Here is a 20,205-nt window from a genome sequence, read left to right as displayed (position 1 = left end):
TTTGTGCTCTCTCAAAGTAATTCTGGGATCTTTGTTGTGAAAGAATAATGCCTCTGTATCATTTGAAAAATATGTTGTGTAAATATCTAGAAGTGCAGCTAATTAACTTAAGATGCAGGATGGATTTAAACCCATGTGTTAAAGAGAAGTTCACTATCAGTGTATTCGCCTTTATGTCAGGGACCTTGACAAATCAATAAGATTATTAAGCTACTTGAGGATTTTGTATGAGAATCAGGAAAAGATGCTCTAAACATGTTGGGATATTGGCAGATATCTGAAAACAAAACTATTTCTCCAAGTCGACAGTTTGGGAAGGGTATGTGGAACAGCCTTTGAGACAAGAATGGAAACCAATGACTATTTATAGTTTGTCTGCTTTTATTAGACATTCCTTAAACGTTGAGAAATGTAGATTAAATGGCGTCTAATTTAAATTATGGGAAAATAACTTATTTTTTAAAAGTCTTGTATATTGCTTCTATGGATAATTAAATTTGGTGTAGATTTAGCTATGTTTTTTATGTATTGATCCGACTGGTTGGTATTTAAACTATGCCCATGCACATTTAAATTATTAGCTTGAAAAGAAAATCAGATTAAGCAGCAGCAACTTTGGTGAGAGTACCACTGTAATGGAATGGAAAGTTCATTTGAACTTTGATATTAGTCTTTGTGGTTTTAAAGTTGCTTTGGAAAATTCCTTCCAAATTATCACAAGCTGTGAATGGGAAAGATTTATTTTGCTTTAGCCGTACAACGTCTACAGGAATGTTTAAATACCAAGACTTTTCCTGAGAAACCAGATGCTAACTTTTTTTTGATACATTTTATTTTTGGGTGTTTTGTTTACACATTTGGACACCATGAGCTAATTTAATACGTGTGACATCAGTAATTTCTCCATATGTGCCCGTGGGAAACCACATAGCCAATACAATCTATATATAACTAAAACTCTGATCTTGTTTTCTTCCGGTTTGGTGGTCTTTCTATTTGCGCAAAAACAGTTTGCGATAGTGCTGCGATTTTTCGCCAGTTCACTCACCGTTCTCCTGCGATGCGATTGCACCAAGTTTCGTTCCTATTGGTTGAATGTTGTAAAAGTTAGCAAGGTTTAAAAATCTTAAAAAACGTGCGTGCGCAGATCGATCTCTTATCCTGCCAGCCGGAGCCAGGCAGATTAATCACTCCCCGGGACAGTCCGCCCCTTCCTGCGCCATCACGTCTTTACTGCAGCTGAGGGTGGCCGGCGGAGGTTTCCAACCGGACTTTCAGAGGGACCCGAAGCAGCCCAGCCCCGCCCCGCCACAAGCTGCAGCCCAGCATCGGAGACCCAGCCGAGCCCGGAGTCGAAGACCCAGCCCAGCCCGGAGTCGGAGATGTCGCCAAACGGAAAGCGGCGACTCTGATCCCGGCGGAGGAGAACAACGCTATGAGTCCTCATCGCACCGCCAATTCCAGCCACTACCCCTCTGGTCCACCTTCTGGCTCCTCCCCCGTGATGTCCCCCTCTCCCCCATGGCTCTTCCCCGTCATTTCTCCGAGCTCACTCCCCCCCCCCATTATCCCTCCCAGCCCCCACAAACCCCCCTGCCCCCACAAACCCCCCAGCCCCCACAAACCCCCCAGCCCCCACAAACCCCCCTGCCCCCACAAACCCCCCAGCCCACACAAACCCCCCCCCCCTGCCCCCACAAACCTCCCTGCCCCCTGGGCTCTCCTGCCAAGTGTATCCAGCATTTTATTTTTTTAAATTTTATTATAATCACCTAGCCCTCTGTCTTTTGCATGGGTCATAGCAGGGTCATGTTCAACTTTTCCACTTATGAGATTGATTATCAAATGTCATTGCCTGTCCTGCCATGAATATTGGAACACTATGATGCAGATTAAGTACAATTTCAAAACAAGAAGTTCACTAACTTATTATTTTCCTAATATTGCCTGTCAAATTGCAATGTGTAAACTTTTGAGGTATTTGTTTATTATTGTCATGTGTACCGAGAAACAGTAAAAAGCTTTGTCTCCCTGCTCTCGAGCCAAATTGCAGTAGATCAAGGCTCTCTGGGAGGCTGGAATTAATGCACTCCAGGACCAGACTCTCAAACACTTCATGTTTGGGAATGCCAGGTCCACTAGATGGTAATCATTAGGGCATGCTATGTTGCTTTTCTATAGTACTTGGGTGATGGTTGTCTTAAGGCAGATAAGAGGCATAACATGGAGTAGCGAGAGGTTACAGATGTCTGTGAATACTCCTGCCAGCTGGTCCGCACAGGTCCTAAGGACGTGGCCGGGCACTTCATTCGGACAAAGTGCTCCAGTAACTCAGCAAGTCAGGCGACATCTATGGAGAAAATAGACCCTTCAGAAGAAGGATCCCAACCTGAAACATCACCTGTCCAGTTTTACCAGAGATGCATCCTGACCCGCTGAGTTACTCTAGCACTTTCTGTCTATCTTTTGTATTAACCGGCATCTGCAGCTCCTTCTTACTCCATCCAGACGACTTGCTTTCCGCAGGTTCACTTTCAGGAAGGACGATCTGACATCTGTGATGGCGATCCTGGATACCAGTGCATCCGAGGCCATGGAGGCGGATGACATTGTATGAAACCATATTAGAATGTGCAAAGTGAGTTCTGGGTGTGCTCTGAAAGGTATGTTCTGTAATTGATGTGGTTCCTACATACTGAGTGCACTGATAAGCACTTAATTAAATGCATCTCAGTGACAAAAATAGCAATGTTTTCATGTCTTTATTGATGCAGATTGTCCTCATGTACAAAAGAAAGTGTTATGCAAATTTGTTGGGAGAAATGGCCAGAGGTATAATTAAAAACTGGCATATTTTTTAAATTAAGACTGTCCTTGTGGAAAAAGTGGCTGTGCAAAATTACTTTTGAAGGAAAGCATTATCATTCTGCCTGTATATTATGTATTATTTATCGTATCAAGGTCTGAAAGCCAATTATGGCTAAGATATGAACTGTAGTCTCCTAGTTGTTTTTATTGCAGATTTACAATGCCCAAATAAAACCAAACTATAGCTAGTATTTGTTGAATACAATGCAATAGGTGTGTGGTGGCAATTTTTAGTTAACAAAATTTTGGTACAATTTTTTTGGGTACATTGTTGGGGTGGCACGATGGTGCAGCGGATAGAGCTGCTGCCACACAGCTCGAGAACCAGGTTTGATCATGATCTCTGGTGCTATCGATGTTGAGTTTGCACGTTCTCCCAGTGACTGCATGGGTTTCCTCCGAGTGCTCGGGTTCCTCCCATACCCCAAAAACGTCTGTGTTTGTAGGTTAATGGCTTCAGTGAATTGCACTTAGTGTAGGAATTGGATGCAAAAAATGGAATAACATCGAATCAGTGTGAAAAGCTGATCGATGGTCAGCGTGGGCTGAAGGTCCTGTTTCCATGCTATGCCTTTCAATCAATTCAATCAATTTAAAAACACAAATTTTGACATTTGATGTCCTCAATCTAAGAATTAAAATTAGAGCAATGCCTCTTTCTAAATTAATTTTTGATCATCACAAGATGCTTTTTGTAGTTGTTGACCTTGCTCCTGTTCTCCAAATATAACTTTAAAATAAAAAAACTGCAGTAAAGTTGGCATTTGAAAATAAATTAACAGCTATGGGACAATGGTCAGGTATGAGTGCAGTATTTCAAATGGAGCCGGTGTAAAACGGTATTATTTTTTTTATTCTGTAATCCTCCCCCTTCAGGTTAAGGTCATAGCTGTAACTCGAGTCCAAAGAATAACTTGAGTTAATTTATAGCCTGGCTATCACCTATTGCAGTAGATATGTTATCTATTAGTATATTTGCATATTAGTTCATTTTCTTTCACAGCAAGATTTAAATGGATATTTAGGTTGGGTAACATAGCTAAAAGGTCTTGTAAAAGGTGAGCTTGAGTGATCTCCAAGAAGTTGGAAATTGTCTGCTCTGAATGAATAGAAAACAGGACTATCTCAAGGTTTTGTCACTAAGCAGATCTTCAGTATGTTGCCTTTTGGAAATAAAATAATTGTTAACTCGTAAATGGAGTTAGAAAGACAAGCTTTACTCTTTTACATGCTGTCAGATGAAAATTACAAGCTTTTGCAATTAACTGCTAAATTTTGTATGCACCACCTGTGGTAATAAACTCACATTTACCAAAGCTATGAAGAGAATTGTATTTCAGATTTTAAAAAATATAAATTTTTCTGCAAAATAAATCTCCTAATTTTCTCGTATTAAGGATTCTTAATTGAAAATCTACAACTTTTTTTATTGCTGCTGGTTGAATTTTTATGAATATCTTAATCTTTTAGTGACAACCTTTTTCCTCTTTGAAAAGGGCCATTGTTGTAGCACATTGTTTTTAACCCGGTGTTGATATTTATTTTTATCTGGGAGTGCAGTGTAGAGAATATCTATATACTTTGACAACTCTGTGTGTGTTTGCGTGTGTGTGTATGTGTGTGTGTGTGTGTGGATGTGTGTGTGTTATTTTGCATGTGAAACGTATCTCCCCGAAAACCAGACGCAAAACCGGGGATGCACTATGGGAACTACACTCACCCCCCTGCAGGACCTATACACCAGGTGGTGCAGGTCCAGAGCCAGCAAGATAATGAAGGACCCCTACCACCCAAGCACCGGACTGTTTCAGTTGCTACGGTCAGGCTGCTGTCACGTTGCGAAAACAGAGGATGAGACAGAGTTTCTTCCCACAGGCCATCAAGGCTGTAAACTCTTATCTCACCAGGGACTAATTTACTGTTGTGTTGTGTCTTTTCATTTTTCTAAAATGTAAATACTGCTTCTATTATGTTCTGTTTTGTTGGTTTTGCACAATCCGCAGGCATTGCCACTTTCATTTCACTGCACATCTTGTATGTGTTTGTGACAAATAAAGTTGACTTGACTTGACTACCTGTGATCTGAAGTAATTTGAGTATAGAAGTTGAGAGGTCATGTTGCAGTTGTATAAGGCTTTGGTGAGGCTGCATTTAGAATATTGTGTTCAGTTCTGGGCACCATGTAACAGGAAAGATATTGTTAAGCTGGAAAGGGTACAGAGGATTTATGAGGATGTTGCCAGAACTAGCGGGTCTGAGCTATAGGGAGAGGTTGTGTAGCTGGGACTCTATTCCTTGGAGTGCAGGAGGATGAGGAGTGATTTAGAGGTATATAAAATTATGAGAGGAATGAATTAGGCAGATGCAAGGAGTCTCTTGCCCAGCGTAGGTGAATCTAAGACCAGTGGACATAGGTTTAAGGTGAAGGGGAAAAGATTTAATAGGAATCTGATGGATAACCTTTTCACAGAAAGGATGGTGGGTGTAGGGAACACACCCAGAGCAGGAGGGAGAGGCAGGGGTGATCCCAATATTTAAGAAACAGTTAGATAATTACATGGATAGGACTGGTTTGGAGGGATATGGGCCAAATGCAGGCAGGTGGGACGAGTGTAGCTGGGAGATGTTGGCCGGTGTGGGCACGTTGGGGCGAAGGGCCTGTTTCCACGCTGTATCGCTCTATGACTCTTAAGTATGTCTCAAATCATCCAAAAATGGCCTTTCAATGAAACGCATCCCAATCTTCATAATTTAATTATTTACTCACAGTTGGAAGCAACCCATTGAAATTGCACAATACCATCTCTATGTTGCTTTAAAATCCTTCTCGTTTTATGGGAATTAAAAAGAGTGTACACATAACTGTTTTCATAAGATTAAATTCGAATCCTGGTATTCTTAGGTTTCAACAATTGCTTTAAACCTAACATTTAATAGAATTGCCTCCGCTTGGTCTCACCGATGTAGATCAGCGAGTCACCGGGAGGTCAGGTTGGTTAATGGAGCCACTGGTGAGACCAAGCGGAGGCTTGGCGATCGTTTCGCCGAACACCTCCGCTAGGTCCGCATTAACCAACCTGACCACCCGGTGGCTCAGCACTTCAATTCCCCCTCCCATTCCGTATCCGACCTCTCTGTCCTGGGTCTCCTCCATGGCCAGAGCGAGCACCACCGGAAATTGGAGGAACAGCATCTCATATTCTGCTTGGGGAGTCTGCATCATTGGGCATGAACATTGAATTCTCCCAATTTTGTTAGCTCTTGCTGTCTCCTCCCCTTCCTATCTCTCCCTCAGCCCTCGGGCTCCTCCTCCTCCTTTTTCCTTTCTTCTCCCTGCCCCAGCCCCCCACCCCCCATCAGTCTGAAGAAGGGGTATGGCCTGAAACGTTGCCTAGTTTACAAACTTAAAGCACACGGCATTGGGGGTTCAGTATTGATGTGGATAGAGAACTGGCTGGCAAACAGGAAGCAAAGAGTAGGAGTAAACGGGTCCTTTTCACAATGGCAGGCAGTGACTAGTGGGGTACCGCAAGGCTCAGTGCTGGGACCCCAGCTATTTACAATATATATTAATGATCTGGATGAGGGAATTGAAGGCAATATCTCCAAGTTTGCGGATGACACTAAGCTGGGGGGCAGTGTTAGCTGTGAGGAGGATGCTAGGAGACTGCAAGGTGACTTGGATAGGCTGGGTGAGTGGGCAAATGTTTGGCAGATGCAGTATAATGTGGATAAATGTGAGGTTATCCATTTTGGTGGCAAAAACAGGAAAGCAGACTATTATCTAAATGGTGGCCGACTAGGAAAAGGGGAGATGCAGCGAGACCTGGGTGTCATGGTACACCAGTCATTGAAAGTGGGCATGCAGGTGCAGCAGGCAGTGAAGAAAGCGAATGGTATGTTAGCTTTCATAGCAAAAGGATTTGAGTATAGGAGCAGGGAGGTTCTACTGCAGTTGTACAGGGTCTTGGTGAGACCACACCTGGAGTATTGCGTACAGTTTTGGTCTCCAAATCTGAGGAAGGACATTATTGCCATAGAGGGAGTGCAGAGAAGGTTCACCAGACTGATTCCTGGGATGTCAGGACTGTCTTATGAAGAAAGACTGGATAGACTTGGTTTATACTCTCTAGAATTTAGGAGATTGAGAGGGGATCTTATAGAAACTTACAAAATTCTTAAGGGGTTGGACAGGCTAGATGCAGGAAGATTGCTCCCGATGTTGGGGAAGTCCAGGACAAGGGGTCACAGCTTAAGGATAAGGGGGAAATCCTTTAAAACCGAGATGAGAAGAACTTTTTTCACACAGAGAGTGGTGAATCTCTGGAACTCCCTGCCACAGAGGGTAGTCGAGGCCAGTTCATTGGCTATATTTAAGAGGGAGTTAGATGTGGCCCTTGTGGCTAAGGGGATCAGAGGGTATGGAGAGAAGGCAGGTACGGGATACTGAGTTGGATGATCAGCCATGATCATATTGAATGGCGGTGCAGGCTCGAAGGGCCGAATGGCCTACTCCTGCACCTAATTTCTATGTTTCTATGTTTCTATGTTTCCTTCGCTCCATAGATGCTGCTGCACCCGCTGAGTTTCTCCAGCATTTTTGTGTACCTCCCAGGATGAATCATACTTGGTCAACCAATCTCTGCAGCCTTGTGTTCCTGTGCACAATGCAACCAGTCAGGATATATTCTGCAGTGCATCTACAGTGACATGCCAAATCTCATTAAACTTCCAAGAAAGTAGAGGTACTTGGGTAATTTATTTGTGATCACATCTCAAGTCAAATCAAGTCAAGTTTAATCGTCACATACACATACGAGATGTGCAGTGAAATGAAAGTGGCAATGCTCGCGGACTTTTGTGCAAAAAGACAAACAAACAAACAACCAAACAAACTATAAACACAATCACATATTCTTTTACATTTTAAATATTGTGGGCAGAAGGAAAAACGTTCAGTAAAGTTAGTCCCTGGTGAGATAGGAGTTTACAGTCCGAATGGCCTCTGGGAAGAAACTCCTTCTCAACCTCTCTGTTATCACAGAATGGAAACGGAGGCGTTTGCCTGACCGTAGCAGCTGGAACAGACCGTTGCTGGGGTGGAAGGGGTCTCCCATGATTTTATTGGCTCTGGAGTTGCTCCTCCTGATGTATGGTTCCTGCAGGGGGGACGAGTGAAGTTCCCATAGTGCGTTCGGCCGAACGCACTACTCTCTGCAGAGCCTTCTTGTCCTGGGCAGAGCAATTCCCAAACCAGATGGTAATATTTCCGGACACGATGCTTTCCACAGCCGCTGAGTAGAAGCACTGGAGGATCCTCGGAGACACTCTGAATTTCCTCAATTGCCTGAGGTGGTAAAGGCGCTGCCTTGCCTTACTCATGAGTGCTGCGGCGTGTGATGTCCATGTCATATCCTCAGAGGTGTGGACTCCCAGATATTTGAAACAGCTCACCCTATCCACAGTATCCCCATTTATCCTCAATGGTGCGTACGTCCTCGGATGATGAGCCCTCCTAAAGTCCACGATCAGCTCCTTAGTTTTTTTGATGTTCAAGAGGAGGCTGTTGTCCTGGCACCAGAGTGCTAGATCAGCCACCTCCTCCCGGTAGGCCTTCTCATTGTTGTCTGAGATCAGGCCCACCACCACAGTGTCATCAGCAAACTTAATTATTGAGTTGGAGCTGAACCTTGCCACACAGTCATGTGTGTACAGGGCTGAGGACGCAACCCTGGGGCGATCCTGTGCTCAGGGTGAGGGACTTTGATGTATTCCCTCCCATCTTGACTACCTGGGACCTGGCGGTGAGAAAGTCCAGGGCCCAGGCACACAGGGGGGTGTTGTGCCCTAATTCCAGTAGCTTCTCAGCCAGTCTGGTGGGGACTATCGTGTTGAAGGCTGAACTGAAGTCTATGAACAGCATCCTCACGTAGCCCCCCTTCTGGCTGTCAAGATGAGAGAGAGCGGTGTGCAAAACCTGGGAGACCGCATCGTCCATGGATCTGTTCAGACGGTATGCGAACTGCAACGGATCCATGTTGCGAGGGAGAAAGGCACAGATGTGTTTCTTCACCAGCCTGTCAAAGCATTTCATGACTACTGAGGTAAGGGCCACCAGACGGTAGACATTCAGACAGGCTGGGGAGGCATTTTTTGGTACCAGTACAATGATGGATTTTTTGAAGCAGGCAGGGACCACGGACTTGTCCAGGGAGAGGTTGAATATTGTAGTGAGCACTGGAGCTAGATGCGTAGCACAGGACTTGAGTACTCGCCCCGAGATGCCATCGGGGCCTGCAGCTTTTCTCGTGTTCACCCGTGTCAGAGCCCTCCTCACATCGTGCTCGGACAGCGAGAATGTGTGCACATTCCTCCCTTCAGCTTCGATAGCCAGCCTGCTGGCGGTATTGTCGATAGTCGGCAGACCTGGGGTGGTGTTGCCCATCTCGAAACGAGCATAAAAGGAGTTCAGGTCATCAGCTAGGGAGGTGCCGGCACTTGCAGATGAGGGTGGGGTGCTCTGGTAGTTGGTTACAGTCCGTAGCCCCTGCCACAGGCTTCTGGTGTCCTGCTGCTCCATCTGTGACTCCATCTTGTCCCTGTACCTCCTTTTTGCGTCCTTCACCGCCCTTCACAGTCGGTAGGACTCTACCTTGTAGACGTCCATGTTTCCTGATGCCAGGCCCGAGTTGTAGGCAGCGGTGCGAGCATTCAAGGCAACACGAACGGACCTGTCTACCCAGGGTTTTTGGTTCGGAAAGGTGCTTACCCTTACCGTGGGGACGATGTTGTCGGTTATTGTTGCGATGAAGTCCGTGACTGCTTCCGCGAACTCACTGATGTCACTGGAACTTGCTTGGAACATATTGCAGTCGACATCGCTCAGTGCATCTTGCAGCATGGCCTCTGACTGGTCGGACCACCGCTTTACGTCCCTCGTCTCTACTGCTTCCCGAACTATCCTCTGTTTATACTCTGGCAGCAGGAAAATGGCAGCGTGGTCAGATTTTCCTAGGGGAGGGAGTGAAACGGCCTTGTAGCCCTTCCTGAACGGTGTGTAGCAGTGGTCCAAAGTTCTCTCCCCCTTGGTGGCACACGTGATGTGTTGGTAGAAGTTCGGCATGACCTTCTTGAAATTTGATTTATTAAAATCTCCAGCCACCACCATAGCCGCATCCGGGTATTTGTTTTGATGTCGACATAGCACATCGTGTAGGGCTGATAGTGCCACGTCGGTGTCCGCCTGCAGTGGAATGTAGACGGCTGTGACGATCACTGAGCCGAACTCCCGGGGAAGGTAGAATGGGAGGCATGAGATTATCAGATGCTCCAGGTCCGGCGAGCAGGATCTATGATCAAATCCAAGATTTTAACACCTAGGAATTTGAAGCTGCTAACTCATTCCACCATTGAACCACCAATTATACCTGAGTAATTTGTCTTCAAAAGCCTTATCTCTTAATAAAGTATTTAAAAACATATAGCTCAAAGAAAGTTATCTACCACATTATTTGTACACGAACTCTATTCTTCTCTCTTAAGATACTCTTAAGATAATGACAATCCATGTTTGAAAAACCCGCCAAGAAACTTGCGCTGTGCATGCGCAGTATGCTGTGCAGCACATGCACGCAGTCCACGGTGCAAAGGTAGAATTTCAGCTGCCTTTATAGACCGTTGTCATTGAAGGCTTGAAGCAGTGTTGACGGCACGTGAGTTGCACTTTCGCGTGTTACATGTACTGCGGATGAAAGGCACGGGAGAATTATGCCCACCTAAGAGATCGATCTCTCAGGTAGGCATAATTCTCCCGTGCCTTTACTATTTATATTTAATAATTACCATTTTATAATTTTAGTCAGCGGAGGCACGTGCCTAACTCATCATTATCTGTGATTAGGCCAGTTTGTGCATTTATTAAAATGATATTAATCTTACTTGTAGCCAGTTGTGAAATGAATTTCCTCCCAAGCATCTAGCTTATAAATGGGCTACATTTTTGGTGAAGTTGTACAAGAGGATATTTATATTAGTCCACTGAAATTGATTATTCCTATGGGAATGCCTATAAATGTTTTAATTAAGTTTGACAATACAATAAATGTGCATAAAGAATTATTTAATTTGATCACATATTGCTCAGATTTAATGCAATGTGATACATTTTTAATCTAATGTAAACCTTTTATTCTTCCATGTCCAATAGCCTCTTGTTTATGCGAATTCTGTTAATGGATGTGGTTACAGATTTCTAAATTTGTACAAGAAAGTGTTTCTCTCTTTATACTTAAGTGAACAGTCCTTCAGATAAGCGCATGTATTACATTGATTTACATTAATTTTTTCCCTCTATCTTTAGGTAAATCCCACCTGGCAATAGTACAGAGAGTGAACAATGAAGGGGAAGGAGATCCATTTTATGAGGTGCTTGGTATCGTCACGCTCGAGGATGTAATTGAAGAAATAATCAAATCCGAGATCTTGGATGAAACTGATTTATATAGTGAGTGATCTTGGTGCTATCCCCTTCCTTTACTGTAGCATGCAAACTATTTTTGTCATGAAACATATTTCTTTTCGAGGGGAAGTATGAATAAGAACTTTTGTGATATTCTTCCTTCATCATCATCTTGTCTACATAGCTTAGAATATGCAGCTAGTTCCAGTGCCACATGCTTGTTGAGGTATTTTTGTTAATGCACTCTCATTACTGCAGAGTTCTGGGGTTGTACTAGGCAACCATGATCTATGCCCTCTCATGTTTTACAGAGACTTGGGCTACATTAACCTCAAAGCACTGCAGAAATATCACCAATGCTATCTTTACAAACTCCTCAAAATGCCAGCAGCATAAACAAGCCAATGTCAGCATCATTTTCAGGCAATTGGGTGTTCGAGAGAACTCCGTTTCTCATGAAAAAAGCTACTGGATCGCCTAGTGTTAAATGAATATCACACAACAATCACTTTAATATCTCATCCAAAAAATACTTTTGTGTGCATCTAATTTGTGGGACTTGGACATCATCTCAAAGAATACATTTTCAGCTAAGTGAACCAAGTTGACTTAATATCTTCTACCAGCCATCCTTTTCTCTCCTTCCTCTTATTTTCAATGCCACCCAACCAATCCCCATTTCCTTTCAATCCCCTCCAACCCCGTCCCTTTCCACCCATATCCCTACCTTCTGGATTTTCACTTCCTTCCTTTTTGACACCCTTTTTATCTCTATTTCCACCCATCTGCCAATCTCTCCACCAACGCACCCCTCCCCCTCATCTGCATTCCCTTGCCAGGTTTTAACCTTCGCCTATCTCTCTTTCACCTTTCTCTCACCCTCTTCTCCCCCCCACCCCCCCCCCCCCCCACCCATTACCCCATGCGTCTGAAGATGGGGCCTGACACAAAACGTAATCTGGCAATTTCTCTCCTCAGATGCTGCCTGACACACTGATTTTCTACAGAAGGTAGAATTTATTTTGCTTTATTTGGGTATTTTTCAAGCTGCTTACAAAATCACCATGCACCATTTGGAGCCATGAAATAGCTTCATTGAATGAAAATCCAGCATTTTAAACATTCTTACTGAATCAATTGATCTTCAACTGTTCTTTGTATTAGTCATCACTTTGCTACCAAGGCAGATAGGACAGGAAAATAATTGACCTGATTAAATCATCGAAAGAGTATAAACTGCCTTGAAATAAAAATAGAAAACTGGAAATACCGAGCAGGTCGGCAGCATCAGCGAAGTAGAAATGGAGTTTACGATTTGGTTCCGAGACCCTTGGTCAGAACTAGGAAAGAGGCAAAAGTCATAACTTTTCAGGAGCAGGTTGTGGAGGAATGAGTAGAATAAAGAGAATATCTCTAAGGTGAAATCAAAATAGTTAATGTAGAGAGGTTACACCAGGCTATACCTTGTTGTCTTTTATCTATCGTATTCAATGTTAATAACAAGTCTACGCAGCAGACCAGACTGTACTAATGAAGAGAGAATACTTCCTAAGCTGCCTTGGTTCATTCACAAGACAGACAGAATGTTCCCAGTAAAGACTGCATCAAAGAAAATAATAGTAATGACGATTGCTTGAATTAGCAATTAAATGCACTGTGGAGTATGTTAATATTGTTGTTTTGGCCCTACCTCACAACACCTGAAAGCTATTTTTCTGAGGTTAAAAAACACATTTAAAAAATGTGTACAATATGCAAGGAGGCAGAGGCAAGAGCCCAGAAACTCTTTACAATAAGAAGCTTGTAAAGATTTCATACCACTTGCTGTTGCTTCTGTATTAAGCTTATGGCTGATATGGACAATGTGGGTAAATGAGCTTGGAGAGAGCACCTTGGTTAACGTGGACGAGTTAGGCCTAAGGGTCAGTTTCTGTGCCGTTTTGCTCTATGACTAGAGGAATGCAGTCAACCTTAGCATTGGAAAATAAATATGTATAGCACCTTGTTTTGAATAATGGGTAAAATGTTCACACCTATAATGGGTAAAATGTTCACACCTATAAAATACTTTTATTTTAATCATTTATTTTACTTTTTGTAATGTTTATCTTTACATTGTCCCATAAAACTACAGTTAAACTGAATAAAAATGATCTTTATCTGAACATAAGATATAAAATGGGAAAACAACTTTCTAACCATTTGGTGCAACTTCATCTTTTAACTTTTATTCCTTAAACTGAAATATTTTTCCGCATTCCATTTAAGCTCATTTATTAGTTGGTAAGTAGAGGTCACGTAAGTTGGGTCACAATTACTGAAAGCTTACATCTCTGCAGTGCCTAGCAGGTTAATTAAAAAATAGTTTCTCTCTCATCTAAAGCTTTCAGAATCTGATTCACCTGGCAATCATTGTTCCTATGGAAGTGTTTTAATCTTCTTTAATCAATTCATCTCAAATATCTTCCACATCTATAGCTGATAACAGAACCAAAAAGAAAATTACCCATCGTGAAAGGAAACAGGATTTCTCTGCCTTCAAACCAACAGATAGTGAGATGAAAGTTAAGATCTCGCCACAGCTGCTATTGGCAACACATCGTTTCCTAGCAACAGGCAAGTTTATCTTAACAATTATAAAAAAAGATTGAATACTGGGGTGATAGTGGTGGTCGTGTTAATGATGATTTTTTAAATTCTTCTTCCGTAACCATTATATTTCACTCATCATTTGACATTCTATCCTACATTGTTTCATCTCCTTTGCTATTCGAAGTATTTCAACCTTTTCTTCTGCCTCTCAACAACTCTTATCTGCATTGCTCCCCATTGATGTGAACAGCAGATGCACCAAAAATGCTGGAGTAACTCAGCGTCACAGCCAGCGGTCTGGAGAGAAGGAATGGGTGATGTTTCGGGTCGATACCCGAAGAAAGGTCTCAACCTGAAATGTCACCCATTCCTTTTCTCCAGAGATGCTGCCCATCCCGCTGAATTACTCCAGCATTTTGTGTATCTTTGTTGTTCTCCATTGAATTTCTTTTACCCACACCTACCTTATCACCTACATCTTTAATTGGCTGTGTTCTCCTACTCTGGGTTTCTAAGTACTCCCCTTTATCCCTGATTTTGGTAACCTGGGTCATACACTTGCCAATTTCCTCAAATTTCTATGCCTCTTTTTTTTTAATCCACTTCAACCCATCACTCCCAACTATCCTCTGTCTGTTTTGCTTTTTTTACGCCAATCGTTGGATGTTCGGTATGATTAAACTTAGTTTATAATGCAAGTGTTTATTGTTTTAGTACAAAAGTGACATTATTGAACGAGTAGCTCATAGTCACAACAAGGCTTAATGCCATTTATACATAATATTTTTATTGTCCATTAATTGCGATGGCTAGGATATTAAGAATTAATTTGAAACTTGACTTTGTTCTTGGTTTCTAGGAATTGGGATTATTCTTTTCCCCTGACTTGTAAAGTTCATTACAGCAGCCATTTAAAATGCACAGTTTGAGGCGGGAATTTATGTACCTCAAGGTGAGGATTATCTTTGGGGAAAATAAAATACTGCTGTTTATCCTATTTATATAATTGAAAACTTTCCCATCCAACCAAATAGCACAAGCTTTTCCAGTAATGTTTAAAAAATGGCAAAATGCTATTGTATGGGTTATCAAATTGGACTGTTTTCTTTCTGACAGTTATCCAAAAAATAAATGTAATATTGGTTCAGGGACATTTGAAGCTGATACGCACAATAAACCAGAGAAGTCATGCTGAAAAATATCCCACTGTTGGTTTGCGAAGTTTCCAAAAAACAAGAATAACATTTTGGTTTTGATCAAAGAGCCGATGAATTAGTCGGGGTGTCATAAAAATCCAGCTGATTAACTAATTATTTGAAGAAACAAACGTGTCATCTTTTGACCTGTTCACCTTGGGTCCCATAATATGGTTGACTTGACTGCCTTTTGAAATGGACCAGCAAGTCATTCAGTTTTCTGACTAGTGACCTTCCGATCAAGCAACACTACAGAAATGTGTAGGAAAGAACTGCAGATGCTGGTTTAAATTGAAGGTAGACACAAAATGCTAGAGTAACTCAACGAGGCAGGCAGCATCTCTGGAGAGAAGGAATGGGTGATGTTTCGGGTCGAGACCTTTCTTCAGAATTCAGACTTCTTCAGTCACCCATTCCTTCTCTCCAGAGATGCTGCCTGTCCCGCTGAGTTACTTCAGCATTTTGTGTCTGCTGCAGAAACGCCTTCACTATGCCTACTATAGCAGTTCAAGCTTGCTACTTCCAGGAAAATCCATTTTGCATTATTTTACAACTACCCTCATCTATCCATGTAGTGAACTTAAAGTATTACATAACAAGTTTTCAAAACTGGTATCATACTGTACTGATACGTAATACAGCATGATACAAAATAAATTGCATGCAATAATATTCTACTCTGGGAAATTAGAGCAACATTTTAAATGTAAATTATAAGTAAAATAAAACTTTGCTGAACATTGCGAGTTAACACAATAATGTTACAGTACATCTAAAGCAGTAGCTGTGCCATTGACATGCATTGTGGCCTATGGCTACTAAATGAAGGATAGTTTGTTCTGTTGACTAGATTGAGTGAAGACCTCCCGATCAAAACTGCAAGAGTAATTGACCGCAGTTTCTATCAACGAAAGGTGAACTATTCCCATTCAGCCACTCATTTGTCTTGAGGCATTCATTGCTATGACTAAAATTTCTGTTAGTTCAAAAATGAAAGTTATAGGTACTATTTGACAAATGCACTTTTAGTAATGGCTGCATATGTAATGAAACTACAGAAAAACAAATTCCTCTATTTTTCCAGCATCTATAAAAAAACCTCTGCCCTTCAGAGCAATTGGTTGCTTGATTTGTCTTGACATTTTAATACAAGCTTTGGTATTGTTAGAACATTTGCTATTTTAATGTTTGGCTCATGTATTTCCAATTCTATGAATTGGTCCTACAATGCCTAGTGTGTTGAGCTTCTGGGAAATTCTATAACTAAGAAGTTAATATTTATTAAGCTTGGTTCAATCATAAAGTACAGTGGTATTTGTATGATAGAAATTTTAATGTGTACACTCATTCAAAATCTGTTAACTTTCCCTTTCACTAAGGTGTTTTACTTGGTTCCTTGGCATTTAGTTTTTCTATTGGCCCAGCTGGTCAAGATACAATTGTAATCATGGATAACCACCTTCACTGTCTACTATACCAACAATATTCGTGTCATCCACAAATAGATGCTACCTGCATTCACTTCCAAATTGTTGATATAAATAATGAACAACAGTAGACCCAGTGCCAATCGGTGTGGGACACCATTTATTACAGGCCTTGTTTGCAAACACTACCCTCAATTTCCTATCTTCAGGCCAATGTTGTATCCAGTTTGCGAGGTCACCTTGGTGCCTTGCAGACCAGTCTACCATGTGGTACCATGTGTTGCAGACAACATCTTCTGCACTGCCCTCATTAATCTTCTTGGTCACCCCTTCTAAAATTCAATCAAACTTTGTGTGAGACAATTTTCCAAGCACTGAGCCATGCTGAATGCCCCTGATCAATCTTTGCCTTTCCAAATGCATGTAGATCTTATCTCTCAGAAACCCCTCCAACATCTTATCAATGGCATAAGTCTTACTGGTCTGTATTTCCCAGGTTTTTCTATACAACTTTTCTTAAATAGAGGCACAACATTAGCTACCCTCCATTCTTATGTCACCTCAGTAGTGGCTATTGATGATACAAATATCCCTGAGTGGCCTTGTAATCCATAGCAACGTAATATGTGCTTGATCTTTCATTTTGGCCCATAGATCTATCCATAGATCTATGTGGGTAACGACAGCTAGAAATTGTAACGTGTCATTCTGACCATATTGCAATGATATTAATTCTCATTGAATCCAGGGTAAAGCACCAATTTCCTACAGTCTCCTACCAGTTAAGCTGAGATATTTGAGTGGTGAAACTGTCACAGATTCAATGACTTAATTCCTGGAGAGGAATGGCTGTGACGCTGATTGGAAAATTTCTGGAAATTTTATTTTATTGAACTAATATGGGTAGTTGACTTAATTAAATATTCAATTTATATTTTTAATAGCTGCAATATTTCCTAATTTTTATTATTTTACAGGATGGGTGATTTTCAATTTTAGAAAATGATTTAATGGCAGAGGCATTTACAGAGGTTTAATTTGTTTTGACAGTTTTGGTTGATAAGCCTAGGGTGAGGCTTAGCTAACCGTCTAAACGTTTCTGGGGGTGGAATGGGCAGGAAGGCCCTGCACTGTCAATTAGGAACCCACTTCTGCATATCAGTGAAGGTTGGGGAGAGACAAGCAAGGACAACTACACTGAGGCAGCTACACAGAATTATCCGGTAGGCCTTTTGTTGTGCAGAAAGATTAAACAAGCCAAGAAAGTCCAATGTTTGGTCACTAGCTTATTAAAATTAAGCTAAAATTACGCTCTGAACACGCAAAATTAAAACCTGAGATACTACTTATTTTGATTGAGGAGGAAGCATTTTTTTATTTTAATTATAGCCTACAATTGACTTTCTTGACCTAAGTAATTAATAAAAATATTAACTAGTATTTCTACGTAAAAGATTGTTCAATAATTATATAGTAACCGTCTCTGCAGAACAGATTTAGTGGTCAATGGTGATAGGTTGGTGTTTGCTGTTGAACTTGAAGATCTGATTGGTTAAATCCAAGCCATCAACACATTCTCAACATTAGTCAACAGGGTATCTCTGGCATGTACCACAAGTGATAACATTATGCATGTGGGATAGCCAATCATATAGAACAGCACAAACCAAGAAGCACCAATTTAAGTGAACATTTTACTTATTGCCAATTAAAATTTAGAATGTTTATTAAACTAAAGGGCATGTCCCACCAGCATGCGATTGCATGCGTCTAGCGCGACCAAACGTGGTCGCTTGAGGCGTACGGCCGCGCGGGGCCGGTCCCACTTCGAAGCGCGGAGGCGTACGGAGTTGTGCGGGGCTGTTCCCGACATCGTGCGGGGCTCCGAAAATCCTGCACTGTCCGAAAATTGAGGGCGTACGTAGCGTCTTGAAGGTGTTCGCAGCGTCTTGACGTCGTACCCAGCGTCTTGACGACGTACGCCTAGCGTGTGGCGTTGCGCGATGACGTCACCGCCCGGCGTGCTGTTGCGTGATGACGTCACCGCCCGACGGCGTGCGACGTCCAAATTCAGTCGGCTCGCCTCCTGCCCAGCTGATTGGTGAGTATGACGTAAATTACGTCACGCGCGAACTTTGCGCGTACTTACCGCGAACTTAGCTCGAACTCCGCTTCCGTTTGGTCGCGCGTAAACACATGCAAGTGGGACAGGCCCTTAAGTCTAACAGCTGAAAACCTTATTTTGAAAGATTTTGAAAACTTCAATTTAAAATTGAGTGAGTTCATTTTTTTAGAGGCACAGATGTTGTTAAGCAGCTGTACACAACTGGAATTTATTCAAATCTCATAGAGCAAATCATTACATTTTTGGGGTATTTTGCAGGCAATGTTTTTGTGAATATCCCAAATACCACTTTTGCATTCTCATAACATTGTAAGCTGCTAATTTTGTAGATCTAACAACCACAAAGTCTAGATTTGTACCCTTCCGCAGACATGGATAATGGTAAAGGGCAACATTGGACTAGTCTTAGATATTGCCACAATGGAGCAATTTTACTTCGGAGTCACGTGAGTGACTACGTGAAGAACCCGCTCAGTGCGCAGGTGCGGCATTACGCCAGCAGTGCAACAGCGGCACAGCGGGAGTCAGGCGCTCCCGCTACGAGCCTGAAGGAAAGGAACGTTAGGTAAGTACTTGCCTTCAGAGTAAAGTCGGTCTTTGCTTTTGTGTTTGCTCCAGGGGGAGCAAAGCAGCAGAGGGAAGCGGCCCCCGTTCGACTCCAGGGAAGGAGCCGACAGTGGAGGGGGGAGAGGCGGCAACAGGACCGCACACGCTGCGGTCCACAGACACGGGTGCTGCGCTGATGCCCAGTCCGCTAAACAGCTGTCTGACCAGCAGCAGCGGACTGGAGGAAAATTTAAAAACCGGCCAGCACCCCTGCAGACTCCCGACAAGGAGACTCGCCGCCCGAGAACCGCTGAAATGCCGCCCGAAAACGGCAGACAGCCTCCAACAGCAAGGTCAGGACCAACCTCAGGCTGGAGACAGACACGGAAGATGGGATCAGCACTTCAAACAAAAAACAAGAATGTCTGTTCTCCAAGCCAGAGGAAGGTCATGGAGCTAAAAACTCCAGCGAGACTGCCTCAGGAGCAGAGGCAAGTCCGCCAAGGGAGCTAACACTCCCACTCCAGTGCCTACAGCACTGGCCATCTCCCTTGTCGAGGGATCGATGGCGACCAGGGCTGGGCTGGTCATGAAGAGGGGTCACTGGCTGAACAACATCGGGAGTATGCTTGAGGTACAGGATCAGGAAGAGCTGCTGGGTGTGGCCGCTATGTGGCTCTACCACTAGCGAGATGGCTTTTCAGTCTCAACTGATGGCCAGCTTACTACCTGTTCTTTTCAAAAAACCTCTCCAAGACAGGTAGTCATGAGGCGTTGGATTTCATCACGCTGCCCCTAAATTGCATTTACTCAAAGTGCCCACCATTATTGGGGGGTACATTGAGCATCGCTTTTAAAAAACCCAAATATCTAAAAATGAATTTGATATCCCTGACGTCGGTTATCATTTTCGCATGCTCTTTCCAGAGGGTCACGGTAGTATGGCAAAACACCTGACCCTACTGTTCGCAGTGCTCCGCAACTTCTCAGGAA

At 42.7% G+C, this 20,205-nt stretch overlaps 1 protein-coding gene across 4 annotated transcripts in view; it reads left to right on the top strand.

Annotated features, from left to right (window-relative positions):
• cnnm2 (cyclin and CBS domain divalent metal cation transport mediator 2) overlaps positions 1 to 20,205 on the top strand; it is a 153,065-nt gene that overhangs the window by 97,798 nt on the left and 35,062 nt on the right. For 2 of the 4 annotated variants that reach the window (XM_033034051.1, XM_033034050.1), the window contains exons 2-3: positions 11,228 to 11,371; positions 13,805 to 13,942. In XM_033034051.1, coding sequence (XP_032889942.1) covers positions 11,228 to 11,371; positions 13,805 to 13,942 — 282 coding nt within the window. The remainder of the gene's footprint in view (positions 1 to 11,227; positions 11,372 to 13,804; positions 13,943 to 20,205) is intronic. The other 2 variants (XM_033034054.1, XM_033034053.1) reach the window with 1 other exon arrangement.

Source organism: Amblyraja radiata, chromosome 15 (assembly GCF_010909765.2).
Source record: "Amblyraja radiata isolate CabotCenter1 chromosome 15, sAmbRad1.1.pri, whole genome shotgun sequence".
Classification (NCBI taxonomy): Eukaryota; Metazoa; Chordata; class Chondrichthyes; order Rajiformes; family Rajidae; genus Amblyraja; species Amblyraja radiata.
This window is presented reverse-complemented; position numbering and strand designations above follow the sequence as displayed.